The sequence below is a fragment of the Hyperolius riggenbachi genome, chromosome 10, assembly GCF_040937935.1.
Source record: "Hyperolius riggenbachi isolate aHypRig1 chromosome 10, aHypRig1.pri, whole genome shotgun sequence".
Lineage (NCBI taxonomy): Eukaryota > Metazoa > Chordata > Amphibia > Anura > Hyperoliidae > Hyperolius > Hyperolius riggenbachi.
Genome location: NC_090655.1, coordinates 109,524,755 through 109,546,931, shown reverse-complemented (window position 1 = coordinate 109,546,931; position 22,177 = coordinate 109,524,755). Strand labels below are relative to the sequence as shown.

The 22,177-nt window shown below is 44.7% G+C and overlaps 1 protein-coding gene across 2 annotated transcripts in view; it reads left to right on the top strand.

Moving 5' to 3' along the window:
• SLK (STE20 like kinase) overlaps positions 1–22,177 on the top strand; it is a 124,739-nt gene that overhangs the window by 33,865 nt on the left and 68,697 nt on the right. For both annotated transcript variants that reach the window (XM_068256717.1, XM_068256718.1), the window contains exon 2: positions 21,655–21,819. In XM_068256717.1, coding sequence (XP_068112818.1) covers positions 21,655–21,819 — 165 coding nt within the window. The remainder of the gene's footprint in view (positions 1–21,654; positions 21,820–22,177) is intronic.

The window sequence follows — 22,177 nt, the reverse complement described above, 5'->3', positions numbered from 1 at the left end:
TTAGCCAAGTTAAATAGTCACTAGTTAGTGTAGAAGTTGTACAATTCCATAAATATAGCGTTGCATATATTTTACAATGATCAATCATTAACCAGGTTACTGTTTATTAGTCAGCAATCAGTTATGCCTGATGACATACACATCATGCCAGTGAATAATACATCGAGTAATCTTTGCTTATTCAACTCTACCCAACCTTTTTTGTCAAACTACTCTCTTTGTCATTGTAATGAGGCAGCTCTTCCATGGTGCGGCTGCCTGGCACTGAACAAGAAAGCTGACCATTCTTTTTCAGTAGTGAATTAGTCATGGTTCTCCACTGCTTTGTATCTCACCAAATGAGCTTCATCTGGTATATACACGGTCATTATTTGCTGTGATTGTGAAGCAACTGCCTGTGACTGATCTATCAACAAACTGACTTGGATCACCACAGCATAATATCCTTTACCATGGAGGAAGAAGTTATCAGAGTTTGATTTTCTATCAGTTCTTGGTGGGCTATAGAAAAGCATTTGTGTCCAAATAGTCACTACACTTTACATTTGTTATTTTAGAGGTCCAGAGATCATAGGAAGTGGAACCTTTTCCAAGAACAATCCAATCCTGCCATCCACTTCAGGGCTGATAGGCATTTGAATGCATGGTAACCTTCTATACAAATGTGGGAAAAAGACAAGTGATCAGCTGTGTTAATTAATATGCAATGAGGTGGCTGAATGTGTGAAAGGGCCCTTATGGTGCTTGAGGCAGAGCAGTTCTGAGTTCAGTTCTGTTCACTGTAGTTTGCCTTCTCAAAACAGAAGGTATCTGTGATAATTCAGTTTTAAGTGAGTGACTGTGGTCTCCCACAATGCATCACTACTGAATATGCAAATTATCTCTTTATGCCCCTGAAACCAGGCTTGCATACAGAACCGCTGGTGTATAGCAAACCTATAGCTTATAAATATTACAGAGCCGGATCAACCCAACATGCAGACGGCCTGTTTCGGACTGTTGGTCCTCATCATTGCATGACAGGGATTGATATGGCACTATGGTTGTCCAAACTTTTTAGGCCATGGGCCAATTGCCATTCTTGAGAGTGCTAGGGGGTCATACTAGTAGAATGAAACACAATTTTGCTGATTACCTTTAGGTCAGGTATGTCAAACCGGTCCTACGAGGGCCGAGATCCTCACACACATTTTTGACACAGCTCAAATGAATTAATGGGTCTGAATCAGGAAAGGTGTGGTCCATCAGGTAGAACACATTCCTTTCTTTCTCAGTCCATCCTAAATACTGGCATGGATCTGGCCCTCCAGGCCTGGAGTTCGACACATGTGCTTTTGGTACACTTTGTCAAACAAAACATTTCCACGGAAATAACCCATATACCGTGTGAGTGAGCCTGTCCCTTTCAATATGCAGGCATAGTGCTACTGGCACAGTGGCAGCCGCTAATAAGTGGGTGTTAATGCTACTGGCACAGTGGCAGCTGCTAAGCACTGCAACTGCTACTGCTGGTTGCTGATAACCTACAGGTGAGCAAATGAGGAGGCAGAGCGATGACAGAAGGTTGGCCTTGCATGTAGCACCGTAGCCACAACCTGTGGGCCGCATGGAATTAACAACTGTAGAGTTTCAGGGCCATCCGAGAAGGCTTGGTGGACCACATTCGACCCTCAGCCCAGACTTTGGACATGCGTGTATTACATACATTAATTGGGTTGATGTGGCTGTGTAACATTTATAGCTATAGGTTTGCTATACAACAAAGGTTCTGGATGTATGCCTGGCTTCAGGGGCATAAAGCGATAATTTGCATATTCAGCAGTGGTGCATTGTGGGTAACCACAGTTACACATTTAAATCTGAAATATGAATACCTTCTGTTTTAAGAATGCAAACCCGACTAATAATTAATTGAAAATAATATTCTATTTAATGCATATGAAAAACTGCCTTTGCACTGTGATATCTTTGGGACGAGACCATGTCAGTCGGATCTGTTCCTTTCCAGACATTTCCTGTTCTTTGTCAGGAGCAATGCAAATTCTGGCACTAAACGAAACAGAAAAACTCACTGAGCTGTTTCTTGTGACAGGTTGTAGTTCTAGCCAGTCATTCTGGGTTATGACCTCAGTGTTTCTCATGCATGAGCTCACAAGGGGCCAGATTCACAAAGATTTACTGTTAAATTATCTCACCTTACTTATTAATTCACAATTTATCTTTCCTTAAAGAGACACTGAAGCGAAAAAAAATATATGATATAATGAATTGGTTGTGTACTATGAATAATTACTAGAAGATTAGCAGCAAAGAAAATATTCTCATATTTTTATTTTCAGGTATATAGTGTTTTTTCTAACATTGCATCACTCTATAATATGTCCCGATTACACAACACTCAGCATTCAAAATGAGTCTTTCAGAGCAGTCTGTGAAGTAATAAACTCTCCTCTGCTAGAGGAAAAGTAAACAGTTCAATTACAGTTGAGATAATAAAAGTCAGATAACAGCCCTCTCCACGACCAAGTTGGTCGGAGAGCTTAATAGCTTTTTTGCATAGAGATAACAACTGGAGTTTCTCAACTCTTCCTGCACTGGAAACAATTAGACTGATGTATCTGATCTTAATGTTTTTTTTCTTAGCTGTACTACACATACAAATCATAATATCATCATTTTTTTTTCGCTTCAGTGTCTCTTTAAGTGACTTAACGCTTGATTTAGCTCTGGTTAACTGACTTAACTCATAATTTAGCTCTCATTATCTACCTTAAGGCTAGTGACACACCAGGACGTTGCGTTTAGGGAACGTTATAGGGCACATAACGTGCCCCTAACGCAACGCCTGGTGCTCTCTGGTGTGGACATCGGATCGTGATGCCGTGATGTGTACTCTTGGACGCATGCGGCATCACGTGGTCCCGCCCGGCCAATCGCCGCACCGAGCGGCCGCTCCAGGAAGTAAACATTGAACGTCACTAAGTGCAGTGAATATTAATTAGCCATGTGCCCGGCCGCTCTCCCCTCCTCCCCAACATGACTGAGCATGTGCAAACAGTCTAACGCGGCTGAGCCGCCTAGAACGCACAGCATGCAGCACTTTGCTGCATTACAATGTAACGCAACGTGGGCAGTGTGAATAACCCACTTGTGTTACATTGCTGTGCGTTGGGGGAGCGTTACAGGCTGCACTAACGTGCGCCTGTAACGTCCCTGTGTGCAAGAAGCCTAACTCATGGGTTAGCTCTCCTTAACTGACTTGATTCATTGTATAACTCTACTTAAATGACTTAAATCATTAAGCTCTCCTTATCTATTTATCTCATGCATTCTCTCTCCTTATTTGTTTATCTCCTGCATTAGCACTCCTAAGTTAGGGTGAAAAATAAGTAACCTTTGTGAATCAACCCCAAGGTGTGTTTATCCTTTTGTAGATGTGTTTTTTAGCTTTAAAGAGGCACTGAAGCGAACCAATTTTCCCCATTTTTACCTTGTAATTATGCTTAAAAACAAGAAGAGAATCGAGAGCCCAATATGGTGCAGTATTGTCAGGTAAAATGAAGAGTTCAATACAATTTTATGTATATATATATATATATATATATATATATATATATATATATATATATATATATATATATATATATATATATATATATATATATATATATATATATATATATATATATATATATACACTCACAAACCCGGGTTACCAATAGGCAACCACTTTAAATGCAGGTGGGGAGCATTAGGACCTGACCCCACTCAGGTTAAGAAGTCGCTCTCTGTAGATAGTAAATGGGGATGCGCCCCTCCACCCAGGGTGGACTAGTAGATCAGCAAAAACTCGGTATACAGAGGCGCCAGAGTAGAGTAAAACGTTTTAAAAACCGCTTAAAAGGAGAGGGGGATGTTAAGGTGGACTCACCTTCCTCTTACAAAAAAAGAAAACTCACTTGAGTCTCAATAAAATAGAATTGTCAAGTAATTTATTCAACTCCACAAATGCAACGCGTTTCGCGGGCGTGACCCCGCTTCCTCTGACAGAGGCGCTCAAACTTATTGCTTGACCCACTGAGTTGTGCTCCCATTTTTGCCTGAGGAAGCGGGGTCACCGCCTCTCCCCGCCCCTCTCAGCCTTCCTTTACAGAGAGGGCCAGGGAGAGGCGGCGATTGACGGCAGGAGGAGCAGAGCTACAGCTGGAAGCTCTGCCCCTCAGCGCAGCAAAATCCACGACCAAGTTGGTTGTGGATATTTGCGGATGGATTTGGGGGCTCTGCAGCGCTCGTTTAGCGGCGGAGACGCGACGGATTACTTGGCTTGAGAGCACTGAAGCTACTTTTAAGGTCAAATGGGGAAAATAAGTTTGCTTCAGTGTCTCTTTAATGCACTTACTTTTCACAGAGATGGTAGCAGACTTCTATTGCCATTTCAGTGTTATATAGCACTAAAATTTTCTTAATTTTGGATCTGGAAATCTGGAAATTATATATTGGGCTTGATTCACAATTTTTTTTCACCTGTTTTCTTCTGTTTTCACCTTATTGATGTTACTATTTAAGCTCCCAAAGAGCAAAAATATAATATGGATAAGGTAAGAAAAGTAATATTAAAATTAAGTTATTCAGGAACAATTTACTTTGAGTGATTATTTTGCTTGTAAATGTGCTTAAAGGTTATTTTTATCAAATAGGTCAGTGGTTCCCAACCTTTTTGGAGTCGTGACACATCACATCAAACGTTCAGATCTCCGTGACACGTACACTAGCGACTGCTGGTGAGTGGCAATTACTGCTGCTGGCATAGTGGTGTGGGTGCTAGTGAGTGGCCATTACTGCTGCTGGCATAGTGGCGGCTGCTGGTGAGTGGCAATTACTGCTGCTGGCATAGTGGTGTGGGTGCTAGTGAGTGGCCATTACTGCTGCTGGCATAGTGGCGGCTGCTGGTGAGTGGCTTTTGCTGCTGCTGCTGCTGCTGGCATAGTGGGGGCTGCTGGTGAGTGGCTTTTGCTGCTCCTGGCATAGTGGGGGCTGCTGGTGGGTGGCTTTTGCTGCTGCTGCTGGCATAGTGGCGGCTGCTGGTGAGTGGCTTTTGCTGCTGCTGCTGCTGGCATAGTGGGGGCTGCTGGTGAGTGGCTTTTGCTGCTCCTGGCATAGTGGGGGCTGCTGGTGGGTGGCTTTTGCTGCTGCTGCTGGCATAGTGGGGGCTGCTGGTGAGTGGCCATTAATGCTGCTGGCATAGTGGGGGCTACTGGTGAGTGGCTTTTGCTGCTGCTGGCATAGTGGGGGCTGCTGGTAAGTTACTTTTGCTGCTGCTGGCAAAGTGGGGGCTGCTGGTGGGTGGCTTTTGCTGCTGCTGGCATAGTGGGGGCTGCTGGTGGGTGGCTTTTGCTGCTGCTGGCATAGTGGGGGCTGCTGGTGGGTGGCTTTTGCTGCTGCTGGCATAGTGGGGGCTGCTGGTGGGTGGCTTTTGCTGCTGCTGGCATAGTGGGAGCTGCTGGTGGGTGGCTTTTGCTGCTGCTGGCATAGTGGGGGCTGCTGTTGTGTGGTGGCTGCTGGCATAGTGGGGGCTGCTGGTGCGTGGTGGCTGCTGGCATAGTGGGGGCTGCTGGCATAGTGGCTTTTGCTGCTGCTGGTATAGTGGGAGCTGCCGGCACAGGGGCTGCTGCTATTTTGGTGGTGGTTGCTGCTGGCAGAGGGGCTGCTTCTCTCACAGCCAGGGGTTGCTGCTGGAACGGGAGCTACTTAATTTTTTTGCAGAGAGGTGGCATGAAAGTGCCTTACTCACTGTCCTCCTCACTGCAGATTGCCTCTCCATCCGTTCCTCCTCCTCAACCGGGACGCTATCTTCCGCGCTGTTCTGTTGCCCTGCTCTGCCAGTGCCTTCCCCTTTTGTTCCGTCCCATAGTAGATAAAGGACTACAAGAAAATGGCCACCATTGTCCACAAATGTGGATGCTGGCGGCCATTTTCCTGTAGTCCTCTACTAACTACAATGGGACAGAACGAAAGGGGAAGGCATAGCAGGGCAACAGAGAAGCGCGGAGGGAGACAGAGCACTAACACGGCGACACATACCCGGAGCTGCCGCGACACATGTATGTGTCGCGGCACATGGGTTGGGAACCACTGAAATAGGTGAAAAAAAAGCCATTTATGAGAAGTTTTGTGAATACAACCAATTGCGTATGAGTGTTTTTTAACGTGGACTCATTGATAAGGAGGGAAGTGTTTTTTCTAAGTAGAAAAACATCTTGCTTTATTGCTGCAAGTAACACATTCTGCAGCCTATTAACTTAGGGCTCTTTTCCACGGACAGTTGAACTGTGTGCTCAGCAAGCAGTTGCCAGACAGCAGTAAGCAGTTACCAGCCAGCAGTGAGCTGTTTGCCAGGCAGCAGCAAGCAGTTGTGAGAGTTTGAGGCATTTCACTGACTATCAACTGTCCAAGGAAAAGAGGCCTTAGGCCAAAGTGAAATTTTGGTAATTCAGGAAAAACTGCCAGCAGGGTTCCAGCTGGTTGATGGTCTTCTGTTCTTTCCTCTGTTGGTAAAATAGCTGTGGCTCCTGTTGAAGGTCTACGGCCCCAAACTTCAAGGTGGTCATCAGTTCTCTGCAGGTGTTGTAGCTTGGAGGGGCAGAGCTTCTAAAAACAAATGGAAACTTTTTAAAGTGTTATAAAATCCATCATTTCTTCTTTGCTCTAAAAGATTATTTACAGTGTATAATATACTAACACAATTTTTTTTTAAGCAGAACAGCATTCAAAGGGGTGGCCATACACTTATAGATTTGCAGCAGATTCGACTATCAGATTTCTGTCAGATGCCTGTCCAGTGGAATCTGACAGGAATCTATGTGATGCGTACCACACACTAGGAAAAGATTTCCAATAGATTTCAGAATGAAATGGCACTATTTTTTTCTAAACCTTTGCTTTAAGTTGGCAAGCCTTAGTAAATCACCAGCCTTCTGTAGTAATGTTCTTAACATTTCTATTCCGCTTTGCCTAGAAAATGTCAAGTAAAATGAAAGGCTGGTATGTAAAATCCATTCTATAAATAAACCTCCTAATGACTTGCTTGATGCTCCATGACTTGTAGAAATGTGCACTTGGCTAAATCTGCCTGTGAACCGTATCATGTGAATAAGTCATGTCACATAATATTTATGTTGGAGAGCCATTGATGACCATTAAAGCACAATTATGATTGTTTTGAATTTGTAGCAGTATGACTGAGGAATTCAAAGCCTGCGGAATCAGTACTAAAAGGAATCGGGGATGGTGAGCTGCTTTGGATGCTGCTATTGCTGCTGTCCCTTGACAATGCTAGTTGTTTGGCTTTTGTACTAATCCTCCGCTTCTAATACTTTCTCATTCAGTAGCCCAAGATGAGTATGCAAGTCAGGTGATATGACTTCACTGATTACATACTGGTTCCAGTAAATTGGGCAGGGGTTGGTAAGGCAGAGCAAGAAACCACTTTTTCCCCTTGGTACACTGGTGAATAAGGCCCTGCCCTATAAAAATTGCTTATAGCAATCAATTAAATCATGACTCTGGTCAATAGTGATCAAGGGATCAGTTTATTAATTTACTCAGCAACTAGCAAAGCATAAAAAGTTTGCCTGGGCAATCTATTAAAAACAGCACTGTTGCATACAAGCTACACTCCACAATGCTGTACCCGAGCACATCCCATCCATAGCCTGGTTCCAGTCGTGTAACGTGACTACTGAAAGCTGAGCTACAGCCAAAATTATTCCCTGTGCACCAATAGATGGCGTGCAAGGAATTTCAGAGCCCAATTTGGGCAGGTAGATATTTGAAGTGTAAATTACCATAATATAATATCGGTAAATAATACCAATATTTTACTACAACTTAAAGGACTATTGTAGGTGGTAGGGGGGAAAAAAAGAGTTGAACTTACCTGGGGCTTCTAATGGTCCCCCTCAGATGTCCTGTGCCCGCGCAGCCACTCACCGATGCTCCGGTCCCCGCCTCCGGTTCACTTCTGGAATTTCCGACTTCAAAGTGAGGAAAACCACAGAGGTGAGTGGCTGCGCAGGCGCAGGACGTCTGCGGGGGACCAATAGAAGCCCCAGGTAAGTTCAACTCTTTTTTTCCCCCTACCCCCTACAGTAGTCCTTAAACCTAACACTATTCTCACACAGATCCCTCCCTTACCTATACCTAACCCTTAAAAACACCCTGCATGCCTTACTCCCGATGCCTAACCCTTAAAGTGAACCTAAAGTCACCCTAAAAAAATGAGATGAACTCACCTGGGGCTTCCCTCAGCCCCCTGCAGACGATCGGTGCCCTCGCAGCTCCGCTCCGATGTCCCAGGACTTGCCGGCGAGCACTTCAATCACTCGCGTTCCCATGCCTGTCGTCCGGTCACGGCCAAACCGGAAGTGCTCGCCGGCAGGTCCTGGGACATCGGAGCGGAGCTGCGAGGGCACCAATCGTCTGCAGGGGGCTGAGGGAAGCCCCAGGTGAGTTCATCTCATTTTTTTGGGGTGACTTTAGGTTCACTTTAAAAAAAAAACACTCACACCTAACCTTAACCAACACACACACACACACACACACACACACACACACACACACACACACACACACACACACACACCTAACATACCCCTGCCAACAATCCACCACAATTACGATAATGTTTGGGTGCCACCATAGGTGCCATTATAAATTGTAGTTATACTGTGAAATGTGGGCTTCCGTGTCGCCCGATAGATAACAGATTTCACAGTATAGCCACAATTTTTAATGAAGCCTGTGGCGGCTGCCAAGTTTCTGCCGGTAGGGGGCGCTCAGTTTTTCTGTTTTCAATAGATTAGCCAAGTTATTAAATATTCTATAAATGAAGACTTTTTCTTTTGGTGCCTGAAATGGTTATTAACGTTCAATGTTTTCCTTGAAGCCTTTTTCGTTGTGCTGCAGTGAGCTCTCTTGACTGTCCAGAAATTGTTTTGTTCTCTGACTGTTAAAATCTCCTGAATAGCAGAGAATATCTGTGTGCATTGTAAATTAGTAGAAAGCTGTACACCCGGTACAAATAATGCATTGCTCACAGATTCAAATGGCTATCACAATATTATGCAGCATGTCTGCTTCCAGACTACTTGCTGTGGCTGGGGGAGAGGAGGGGTAACAAGAGGAAGGGGTCAACTTTCAAATTAAAGGGGCACAATAGAGAAAAATTGTAAAATTTAAAATATGTGCAAACATAAACAAATAAGTACGTTTTTCCAGAGTAAAATGAGCCATAAATTACTGTTCTCCTATGTTGTGGTCACTTATAGTAGGTAGTAGAAATCTGACAGAAGCAACAGGTTAAAACTGTGTTGTGGTTTTCGCTATTACTAGGGCTCCATATCTTTCAAATGGGGAAAGCGGCCATTTTCTTCATGTGCATACTATTGTATTTATACTTGGTTTTTCCATTCCATTTCACGGTTTTCTGAGATGTGTGTAACTCAGATTGCATGTCTGAAATAATTAAAGGTTATAGCGCTGAAAAGTAAACACCCTGTTCCTTATTCTGCTTAAATGCACATTGTCTACATTCACCAGCTGTCCAACAACTCAGCAGGAACTCAAGTCTTAGCAGCATTTTTTAGTGGTAGCACACTTCCTGAATATAATTATTCGTCAAACAACCAGTACTCTATTAAAGTAGACTGTGTATATAACGTACAGGTCTTATAGCAGAATAGACCGTCCTATGACATCCTTATAGCCTGGGTAGCCCCACACAACAAGAAAAGCCCCACAAAATAAAATAAACCTTTGGGAGGAACATAAAGGTACAGCATGCAATCTGAGGTTGCACTAAGAGAGCAGTGTGGAACACACTATTTCGGCAGTTAAACTGCTGTTTAGGAAATGCTGTTGAAAACAAAAAACCCTGAGAATTCCCCTTGAGGATATAGACTGGCCCAAAACCTGTTGGTTCTATTAGATTTTAAAGGGGCACTACAGCGAAAAACAGTAACATTTAAAATATGTGCAAACATATACAAATAAGAAGTACATTTTTCCAGAGTAGAATGAGCCATAAATTACTTTTCTCCTATGTTGCTATCACTTACAGTAGGTAGTAGATATCTGACAGAACCGACAGGTTTTGGACTAGTCCATCTCTTTATAGGGGATTCTCAGGGATATATTTATTTTCAAAAGCACTTAGTGAATGGCATATGCTCTGTCCAACTGCCAAAAAACTGTGGAGGGAGCAGGGAAGCTGGCCAGCATCATTGTTTAAAGAGACTCTGAAGCGAGAATAAATCTCGCTTCAGAGCTCATAGTTAGCAGGGGCACGTGTGCCCCTGCTAAACCGCTGCAATAGCGCTGCTAAACGGGGGTCCCTTGACCCCCAAACCCCCCACTGCGACACTTGGTCGCAGACTTGGTTGCTCCTGGAGGCAGGGCTAACGGCTGCAGCCCTGCCTCCAGTCGCGTCTATCAGCGGCGGATCTCCGCCTCTCCCCCGCCCCTCTCAGTGAAGGAAGACTGAGAGGGGCGGGGGAGAGGCGGAGATACGCGCTGACAGACGCGCGTGGGGCAGGGCTGTGGCGGTTAGCCCTGCCCCAACCAGGAAGCGCTCCCCCGCATTACGGAGGGGATTTGGGGGATCAGGGACCCCCGTTAAGCCGCGGGATAGCGGCGGTTTAGCAGGGGCACACGTGCCCCTGCTATCTATGAGGTCTGAAGCGAGATTTATTCTCGCTTCAGACTCTCTTTAAATCCTTTTTAGTAAATATCTTTATAAAGAATAAAAGCCTTGCTGAGAATCCCCTATCAAGAGATGGACTAGTCCAAAACCTGTCGGTTCTGTCAGATTTCTACTACCTACTGTAAGTGACAGCAACATAGGAGAAAAGTAATTTATGGCTCATTTTACTCTAGAAAAAGTGTACTTCTTAGTTATATATGTTTGCACATATTTTAAATTTTAACGTTTTTCGCTGTAGTGCCCGTTTAACTGCTTACTTTTTCTGTGATAGTGATCCTTTAAAGACTGGGTTGTATGGCTCCCCCAAAGTTAATATTCAGTACTTTTATTTTGTATTGTATTTTAACATTTAATACAGAGTTCATGGTATGTATATAGCAGCCATTCTCAACCGGGGTTCCGCGAGAACCCTCCAGGGGTTCCGTGTCAATTTGACACTTCTGCGGGACATTATAGTCCTGCTTCTCCATAGGTTTGCAGCAACAGAGCAGAAGGATTCCTTCATGCTGCTGCGAGTGATGCGGCGGATGGATCTATAAAGCAGCCGCATCACCTGAAGCCAGCTCTATGGTTCCGGCACGCGCGGGAGTTGTAACAGGATCCCAGCTTCGAGGAAGGAGGAAAGGACTTCAGATGGTAAGTATGGGTTTTTTTCCCCTGCACTCCCTGACACCAACGACAGCAGCCAGAGAAAGGGGGCAGAAAGCAGCACACAAACGGGCAAAGCAGACACAGAAACGGGGGACAAAGCAGCCACAAAGAGGGGGGGAAAGCAGCACACAAACGGGCAAAGCAGCCATAGAAAGGGGGGACAAAGCAGCCACAGAAAAGTGGGACAAAGCAGCCACAGAAAGGGGGGACAGCAGCACACAAACAGACAAAGCAGCCACAGAAAGGGGAGACAGCAGCGAACACACGCATAAAGCAGCCACATAAAGGGGGGACAGCAGCACACAAACAGACAAAGCAGCCACAGAAAGGGGGGACAAAGCAGCCACAGAAAAGTGGGACAAAGCAGCCACAGAAAGGGGGGACAGCAGCACACAAACAGACAAAGCAACCACAGAAAGGGGGGACAACGCAGCACACAAACAGACAAAGCAGCCACAGAGAGGGGGGACAAAACAGCCACAGAAAGGGGGGACAAAGCAGCCACAGAAAAGTGGGACAAAGCAGCCACAGAAAGGGGGGACAGCAGCACACAAACAGACAAAGCAGCCACAGAAAGGGGGGGGACAAAGCAGCCACAGAAAGGGGGGACAAAGCAGCCACAGAGAGGGGGGACAAAGCAGCCACAGAAAGGGGGGACAAAGCAGCCACAGAAAAGTGGGACATAGTAGCCAAACAAACTGGGGGGACATAGCAGCCACACTTGTTAATAAGGGCACATGGGAGCCATAATTTCTAACAAGTGGGACAGAAGGGGCCAAACCTGTTAAAGAGAACCCGAGGTGGGTTTGAAGAATATTATCTGCATACATAGGCTGGATCTGCCTATACAGCCCAGCCTCTGTTGCTATCCCAAACCCCCCTAAGGTCCCCCTGCACTCTGCAATCCCTCATAAATCACAGCCACGCTGCTGACAAACAGCTTGTCAGAGCTGGCTGTGTTTATCTCTATAGTGTCAGTCTGCTGCTCTCCCCGCCTCCTGCAGAACTCCAGTCCCCGCCTGCATCCCTTCCCTCCCTGCTGATTGGAGGGAAGGGACGGGGGCAGGGACCGGAGCTATGCAGGAGGCGGGGTAGCAGCTGAGACTGACACTACAGATGTAAACAGAGCCTCAGCCTGATTTATGAGGGATTGCAGAGTGCAGGGGGACCTTAGTGAGGTTTGGGATAGCAACAGAGGTTGGGCTGTATAGGCAGATCCAGTCTCTGTATGCAGATAACATTCTTTAAACACACCTCGGGTTCTCTTTAAGGGGGACAACCGGAAACGCTAAATAAAGAGGGCACAGGTGCCATACTATAGAGGGGAAATGGGTTAAATTTCAATAGAAGGTAAAATTTGTTATACACGCACGCACGCACGCACACACACACACACACACACACACACACACACACACACACACACACGTGTGTGTGTGTGTGTAGGTGAAATGGAACCAGCACAGAGTCCTATATTGCACAAGCATTAACCACTTGCCAACCAAGTGGTTTCCTATTGATCTGTGCTGGGTGGGCTCTTCAGCCTCCAGCACAGATCATATTGCAGGCAGGGCGATCAGACTTCCCCCCCCCCCCCCCTTTTTCCCCACTAGGGGGATGTCCTGCTGGGGGGGGTCTGATCCTCAAAGCCCCCCTCCGCAGCGCTATTCCCCCCTCCCTCTCCCTGGCTCTGTAGGCGGTACAGGACGGCGATACGTCCTGTACTGCCTCTGATAGGCTTCAGCCTATCAGACGGCGGCGATCCCCGGCCTATCAGAGGCCGGAGAACGCCGATCTCCTTTACGGCGCTGCTGCAGTGCTGTGCACTGTAAACACCGGGGATTTCTTCCCCGCGTGTTTACATTTCGCCTGTGAGCCGCGAACGGAGGCTCGCAGGCAGTTCACAGAGACACCCTCCGTACACACACACACACACACACACACACACACGCACGCACGCGCGCGTCAGGGGTTCCCCGAGATTTGAAAATTTTCCGAGGGGTTCCTCGGGTCAAAAAAGGTTGAGAAAGGCTGGTATATAGAGTGAGGTATAGAACTATATTAGCTGAGCCTATGTTTAACATTCTGTCTTAGGACGGATTCACAGTGGTCAGTTGCATAACACAAGCGTAAAGGCTCATACACACATCAGACTACAGTCTTTGGAAAATGAGAGATCACAGACCAATCTTACCACCCTTCATGTAGTATGAGAGCCATACCTTCACAGTCTATTCTATGGAGCTGAACTCCCCATCAGACAGAAATCTTTGCAATGCTGCACACAAAGATGCTGTAGACATTCAAAAGATCAGTATCTGCAAAAGATCTGTTCCTGCAAAAGATCCGTTCCTACAAATTGCATTCATAGTCTATGAGATCTGCAGATCATCATACACACCTTGTTTAACTGACATTCATCTGCAGATCTGACAATCATCTGCAGATCTGACAATCATCTGCAGATCTGAAAATCCATCCTGGTGGATCTGATCTGCAGATGAATGTCTGTTAACCTTTTCGGGACCATGTGCATTAGATTCTACGCCGCACTTGTGGCTGTTCTAGCCTGATGCGGCGTAGAATCTACGCCGGCCCGCAATTTCCGCTCCCGACGCGATCGTGCGCACCCGGAGGGGGAGATTAAGCTGTCATATGACAGCCGACCTCTCCCCCGAGTGATCAGCAGCCATCGCGTATGGCTGCTGATCACACGATCACTACGATCGCCGTCGGATCGTAGTGATCTGTTTGACAGCTGCGGCGGCAGGGGGGGGAAAGAAGAGGATCCACTCACCTCCCTGCCGTTCCAGCGACGATCGGCGCCCCCCTCCGCTCTGGCCGGCATCTCCGCTTCATCTGACGTCAGCGCCGGGTCCCGGCTTGATGACGTCATCAAGCCGCGACCCGGAACTGCTCGTCAGACAGAACGGAGATGCCGGCCGGAGAAGAGGGTCCCGTGCGGCTCATCGCTTGAGCCTGGAAGGTAAGTGAAGGCTGCTGGCAGAAGGGGGGGCCCAGGCCACCAAGGAGGAACACAATGCCAGGCAGCCACACACGGGATCCGGCCGCCTGACCCCCCCCCCCCCCCCCAAACGTGCGCACCCCCTTCCCGCGCAAAATGCCTGGTCCTTAAGGGGGGGTAGGTGGCCGGTCCCGAAAAGGTTAAACAAGGTGTGTATGATGATCTGAAGATCTCATAGACTATGAATACAATTTGTAGGAACGGATCTTTTGCAGGAACAGATCTTTTGCAGATACTGATCTTTTGAATGTCTACAGCATCTGTGTGTGCAGCATTGCAAAGATTTCTGTCTGATGGGGAGTTCAGCTCCATAGAATAGACTGTGTAGGTATGGCTCTCATACTACATGGAAGGGGGTAAAATTGGTCTTTGATCTTTCATTTTCCAAAGACTATGGTCTGATGTGTGTATGAGCCTTCACAAGTGTGAACTGCAATTGAGGCTGGACATAGACTTTAATACAAAGCCTGCATGCAGTGAGTTAGAATAACGTGATCTGTTACAACGCAGTACTGTGAACAGCCCCATAGAACTGTATGGGCAGTGAGTTGACATGCAGAATTATTCTGCAACACAACTGAGCACTGTGAACTAGCCCACAGGAGCAACCAGAAAGCATGCTTATGTGGCATCAGATGATCACCGTTGGTGCCGGATAACAGAGACTACTGTATATTTACTGCAAAAGAACAGTTCCACAACACCTTGTACATTGCTAATTATTTCTAATGTGCATTTTAAATATGGGAGGCTGAACTAGAGTTTTAAGAAATATATTTGTCACTACTGAAGCCTGTTGCAAAGCTACTAATTAAATAACTTTACACCAAGGCCACTAAGATCTAATATTTTCTAGATGAGGTTTGCAAACTATTGTCACAGAACAGAAAAAAAAGTCATGGTTTGCTGATGACTTGTGTTCTCCAACCATAGTAACTCATCCCCAATAGAGCTAATGTTTATATCTCCTCCATTAAGATGCACATGGCAGGGGCAGGCATGTGAATGTTACATTGTGGAAACAAAGTGATGGTCGGCAAATATTCTACAGCAAATTACACTCCTACTGTTCTCCGCAGTGCGGATCTGTGGCTCAGCTGGTAATCTAGCATTCACATGCAAATATTTGTGTGTAGGTGCAGTAAATATTGCCGTGTTGGTGTGATGACAGAAATCAGTGAAGATGCCAAACGCATAAAATTTGCTTTCTAGCTCTTTGGATTACAAGCGTTGTCAGCAAACAGACCGTTCTGTGAACTTCTAATGGGTTTTGTTGCCTTTTAATAGGATTATCTCTTGGGCTGAGCATTGGCAGCACAGTACTGTATATGAGTACTGTATATGAATTTGCACAAATTGTTTTGCTTGTAGTAAGGATAAATTAGCACTGATGGTTTTGCATGAAAACAGTAGTTTTCCCAGGTGTAGAGCTGCTTTCATATACCCACACTTCACAGATGGCTTTGGAATATACCACAGCGGCCTGTACACATGTGTAGTTGAAGGTGGTTGTCGCAAATCTTCATGTGCAATTTGCGTTTTTTCCCACTGTTGCCAGTCACGCGGCCCCGACGTTGCACAATTCCCTGGTGATTTCAGAGGACAACCTATTCCGATCATCTCCTACCCTTAAAACCACTTGTGTGGGAAAAAGCGAAAAATGTTAAAATGTAAAATTCACAAGGCAGAGCTTTTCTGTGCATGCTGCGTATTGCCTGAGTTTGGCACGGCTATAGCAGCAAAGGTATAGTCTGTGGCCTGCACACAAGTAATTCGGTGATCCGGTGAATTGCTGGGCCATTAATTACTTTTCCCTCCAAGTTGCGACAATTTGGAGGGGGAATAGTAATTAACGCCGAATGACATTTCATTGGCAGCAGGGTGAGCTAGTATTTGGCTCACCCTGCGCCAAAGTGCCCGGGCAGCGAAAATGAATATACGCAAAATTCATGTGTATGCATACGTATGAAATATGCATTTCTCCCAGAGTAAAATGTACTATAAATTACTTTTTCCTCTGTTGCTTTCACTTACAGGTTGTAATAAATCTGTTGGATCTAACAGGTTTTGGACTAGTTCATCTCCTCATCTGGGATTCTCAGAGTTTTCTTTATTTTCGAAAGCACTTACTGAACAGCAATTGCTCAGTCCACCTGCCAAACTAACGTGTAAGCAACAAGTAACGAGGCCTGCTGGCTGGCATCTTTGTATACATCCTTTCTAGGCAGTGCTTTAATAATGCCTGGTACACACCATGCAATTTCCTGTCATATAGACGTGTTGAATCGATTATTTCCAACTGGCCCTGATAGCAATCGTTTTTTTTTCATTGCTTTTCCTATCACTTGTATACAAAATCAATCAGAAAAACAATACAAAATCAGATTGGACATGTCGGAAATAATTGTTTCGACAGTCTATCTGATGGGAAATTGCATGGTGTGTACCAGGCATAAAGAACAAAGGGAGCACTAAGAATGGACTAATCCAAACCAGATCTGTCTGATCTGATTTTTACTACTGTACCGGACGTGTACATTTTGGATTTGACACATTTTTGCGATGGTCCTATTGACTAGTCATACTGTGGGAAAGATGTGTGAGGTTATGGTTTGTTATGGTAGCAATGACCTTTCTAGCTGCATCATGTGTGATTGTCGAAAAAATTCTCACTTTGAGGGGCATCTTTTAACTCAGCTGTTAGGTGATTCATCTTTAGCATTATTTTGATCTGGCTATGTAACCTCTCAACACTCAAGCAGCTGCCGATGAGCTTCTTCTAGAAGGGACACTGCAGGTTTCTATGACATCCATCCAAAGCATACCTCATGCTATCTGCTATGTTCTCTAGTCCCAAATAACATTGTTTTATTCATGTACATTATCATTTCACTTCTCTGGCCAGAGCTGCACATTGTAATTTCTCCACTTTCTGCAGAGTCTGTAAATTACATTCCTGGTTTCTCACTCTCTCTTTCTGATCTTAAACTGTTTTTTTTTGCTTCTTAAAGGGAACCTAAACTGAGAAGGATATGGATTCTTCCTTTTAAAATAATACCAGTTACCTGACTCTCCTGCTGATCACGTGTTTCTAATACTTTTAGCCACAGCCCCTGAACAAGCATGCAGATCAGGTGCTCTGACTGAAGTCAGACTGGATTAGCTGCATGCTTGTTTCAGGTGTGTGATTCAGTTACTACTGCAGCCAAAGAGATCAGCAAGACTGCCAGGCAACTGGTATTGTTTAAAAGGAAACATCCATATCCCTCTCAGTTAAGGTTCCCTTTAAGGTGCATAGAGTAACCAAGCAGCTCAGGGTGACCCAAACCACTAGGAACGTATCAGGGGATAAAAGAGACCGAAAAGCCCTCCTACTAAAAAGCAATGCTTGGTGTAATTTGCCTTATTCAGCTATAAGTGAATTTGTGGTTGCCCACAATGCACCACTACTGAATATGCAAATTATCTCTTATTGCCCCTGTAAGCCAGGCTAGCCTCCAGAACCACTGGTGTCTCTAGCAAGCCTATAGCTTTAAATGTTACACAGCCACATCAACCCCACATATAGACAGCCTGTTTCTGACTTTTGGTCCTCATCTGCACATGGCAGAGATTGATATGACTGTATGGGATAGGGCCTGGACCAGTACAACAGAGTAACCAAGCACTGTTAGTGGATATCGCTCTTAAACGGGTACAGAGGGACATGCCTGGCCGACTCGGCAGTACAATGAATTTGAACTCGGGAACAAAATGTAGAGCTGCGAGGATCGGCAGGTGGCAGTAACCTATCCACTTGGCTGTAAATCATTAGAGGTCTGAACACACACACACACACACACACACACAACCCTCCTACCCCCTCTATTGGCAAGACCACTGCAGCCCTCTACCTGTGTTGCTGCGGCCTGCCTCCAGCGCAGCAGCTGCTTAATATGCAGCGGCTTTGGAGCTGGGGACGGGCCAAAGTGACACAGGTAGGGTTGACCAAAGAGTTCTGAGTTCAGGTCGACTTTAAAAGTATGATGGACATATCCAGTTTAAAAGTAGATGAGTTTTATTTAGGAAAAGGGAGCAAGGAATTTGTTGCATCAGGAAGACTGCAGGCAGATGGCTTGTGGTTTGTGCCTTGATTCTGTGTGCTGTATTCACTCACTGCATGTTCTGTCCCAGTTGGCTTTTATCATAGTCTTCTGAATAAACAGACATGACTTCATCCTGAAGCCTGTACGGGTTACTATGTGAGGCACCTCTCTCCGCCACTTATCCGGGGTGTGAGTCACAAGGCTGGGATCAGTCAGTGACACCACTTAGCTTTATTGTTCATTTTTTTAGAAAAAGGAAGGGTGTGTTAATATAGACCAGTGATGGCTAACCTTGGCACTCCAGCTGTGGTGGAACTACAAGTCCCCTGAGCCATTACAATACTCTGACACCTCTAAGCTATAACTTGGGGAGGCAGAAGCATGATGGGATTTGTAGTTTTGTCACAGCTGGAGTGCCAAGGTTAGCCATCACTGATATAGACCGTCGAGAAAGTCCTATCACAACAAGCATACTGTAGGTTGCTATGAAATCGGTGCCACACGCTCTTGTCTGATCAGCGGAGGTCAGTGCACCAGCTACACACTATTTCCATTATTTGAAGAGCTATATGCCCAGCTGACTCACCATATTCATTGTCCGTGTTCTGTGGTGTCTCCAGGGTACACCCTGTCCCTCCGTTTATCACAGGGACTGCCACAAATCAGGAATTCCATCACCAATCTGCCTGCACAACCATCCGCACACCATGATGAAAATTTTAAGGTGGCCACACACCATACAATTAAAAGATCCGATTTTACACCAATGTAATAGTTACGATCAGTTGCCCGACAAATCAAGTCTCTTTTTTTTCATTTGTGAGAAATCTGATCGAATTTCCTGTTTTTTATTTGATAAAAGATCGAGAGTGCTGGATTTTTTTGCTCAATTATTTTTATTGAATTTGTATGGTGTGTTGTAGATTACTTCGTGTACAGACCCAAACAATTTTTTCTGAGTTTTCAATCATTTTTTTTCATAATTGGGGAAAAATTGAACGTGTGTGTGTGTGTGTGTGTGGTACATTGATCAGATTTTTGAAATGTTACAATCAGTCAGAAATATCGTTTGCAATTCTTGAATTGAAAAGATATTTAAAAAATTGTATGGTGTGTATCTACCTCTTTAGGCAAAGAAAATCTGTACAAATCCTAATCAAAATAAATGTTATGGGTCAAGCATGACTGGGTTGTGCCTGGAGTTGGTTTTGGAAGTAAAGGCCTGTCTCCACTCGTCAGTTTTTCTGCGTGAGTTATCTGACAGTTTTGCAATGCTGTCAATTGTTTTTCTGCATTTAAAAACCACATTTAAAGCAAACCTGAGCTGAAAATTTAAATTTAAAATAAACATACACACGTCATACTTAACTCCCATGCAGTCTACTCCTCAATCTCTTTCTTCTCTCCTGCGTCCTGTTTGTCCACTGTGATCAATGGAATTCTCCGTCCTCCATTTTGAAAATGGACATTCCCCATAACAGCTTCCTGGTCAGCACACAGTTAAACTGTAATATCACCCACTTGAGCCATAGGGAAACATGGACATTACCTTTCACATCAGTTGTCCTTTAATTTATAACTGACAGCAACTGATATATTTCAGTTCTGACAAAATCTTGTCTGATCTGGAAGGCATTATTGTATGAAGAAAATGATGAGGCTCTGAGAGGAATTGACTGCAAGATCGGTATGTACCGGTAATAATCATTTGCAGGTGCATTATGTGTTTTTTTTAAATCATTTTACTCTGTTCAGGTTCCCTTTAAGTGTGAACTAGCCCATTGATCAACATTGGTTGCAATTTCCTGTGCAGAAAATGCACAGAAAAACTGATGTGGAGACGGCCCGGTCTAAGACAGAAAGCAACAAAGTGGCAGTGAAGATACAGTGTATCAATAAGCAGTTTATGAATAGCAACCATCAGGATACAGCAGCTGCAGCCTAAGAGGCAAAATAAGGAGATGTGTGCAAGGTAAGGGGGAGTTCAAGAGTTTGACAGCGGAGGGGAAAGAAGTGTTCAGGTCCTGGTGGAAATTGAGGTACTGGTGGAAAATGTTTCCTACTGATTCTCTCCGCTAATTTGATGACCTTCTGACGTTTGTATCTGTCGCTAGTGGAGGTGCAGGCATATCAGACCAGGATGGATGAACAGAGGACAGATTCCATAGTGGTGGAGAAGAAGGCCTTTAGAAGTTCCCGAGCCATACTGAACTTCTTTTGTTGTTGAAGGAAGAATAGTCTCTGCTAGGCTTACTTCTGGGTAGAGGTGGTGTTGGCCTTCCAGCTCTGGTGATGCAGTTGCACAGCATAGCCAATCATAATTTATTTACTGCCTGAAACCGCATTGGTTGCTGTGGACAGTCGCTCCATTTTTGCTGTAGTTTTCTTTGCATGTCTTGATAAATTAGCCTCTGCCAATTGTCTTAATGACAATATGCTTTGTGTTACTGCTACTGTATTATATATATTGGGCAGAATGATGATAAAGGGTTTAGCACTCTAGAGTCTGAGGCCAAATCCTGAACATATTATATGCATGGAGTTTGTATATTTTTCTGATTTTTGTGACGGTTTCCTCTCTCAAGGTAAATAAAAAGTATTAGTAATTTTAACTGACTTCCGGTTCAATTTGGCCCAAAGTTTTTTTTTTTTTTTTATTATTATTATTATTATTATTTGCTATGTAAATGCATAATAATAAAATAATACTGCTATTCTTTCTTTGTTCTTTTATGCCTGGTTCACACTGGGGGCTTCTCTGCAGCATTTCATCGTTTTGCTGATAGCAGGTGATCAGCAAAACGCTGTGTACAATGTATCCCTATGGGACCATTTTCACTGCAGTGTTTGTAATTTGTATAAACTGCAAACACGCATGCAACATTTTCACAATGATTGCCTTGCGATTCTCTTCCCCACCACACAAAAATCGCAAAACGCAAACGCCAAAGATTTGCACCGCAAAATCGCGTTCCAAGTGTGTACCAGCCCTTATTCTGTTGTAGTTGACTTACCTGATATTTTAGATATTGGAGCCAGCCCCAAGATGGCCACTACTAAGCAATTGTCTGCTTGACATGAATGTGTGGTTAGCATGACTATGTCATTGACGTGCTTTTATGTATTTTTTTCAGGCCCAAAATAAAGAGACTGGCATTCTGGCAGCTGCCAAGGTGATCGATACAAAATCCGAAGATGAGCTTGAAGATTACATGGTGGAAATTGATATTCTGGCATCATGCAACCACCCACATATTGTTAAATTGCTGGATGCATTTTATTATGAAAATAACCTTTGGGTGAGTAAAATATTGCTCATAGCAGTTCCGTGCATGCTGTTATTGGACCGAGAGCCTGCTGTGCTTGCTAATGTTTACAGAGCAGAGGATTATTTGATTGCTCTTTTCACACTAGGATCAGACACAAGCAGGTGAAAGTAAACAGGAAAACCACTTTGCTGTGTGCTACAAAGTACACAAAGTAAAGAGGGCTTGAAGTGAGATTCTAGGCACAGAAGTGGCACAGTACTGATTTGATTCTGTAAGCTAAGCTACCATGTTATATCTATTAAGAGCAGGGGTCCCCAAACTTTTTCAGTCAAGGGCTGAGTCAACATACTTCCGACTGCTGGGGGGCCAGAACATACATAAAATGATG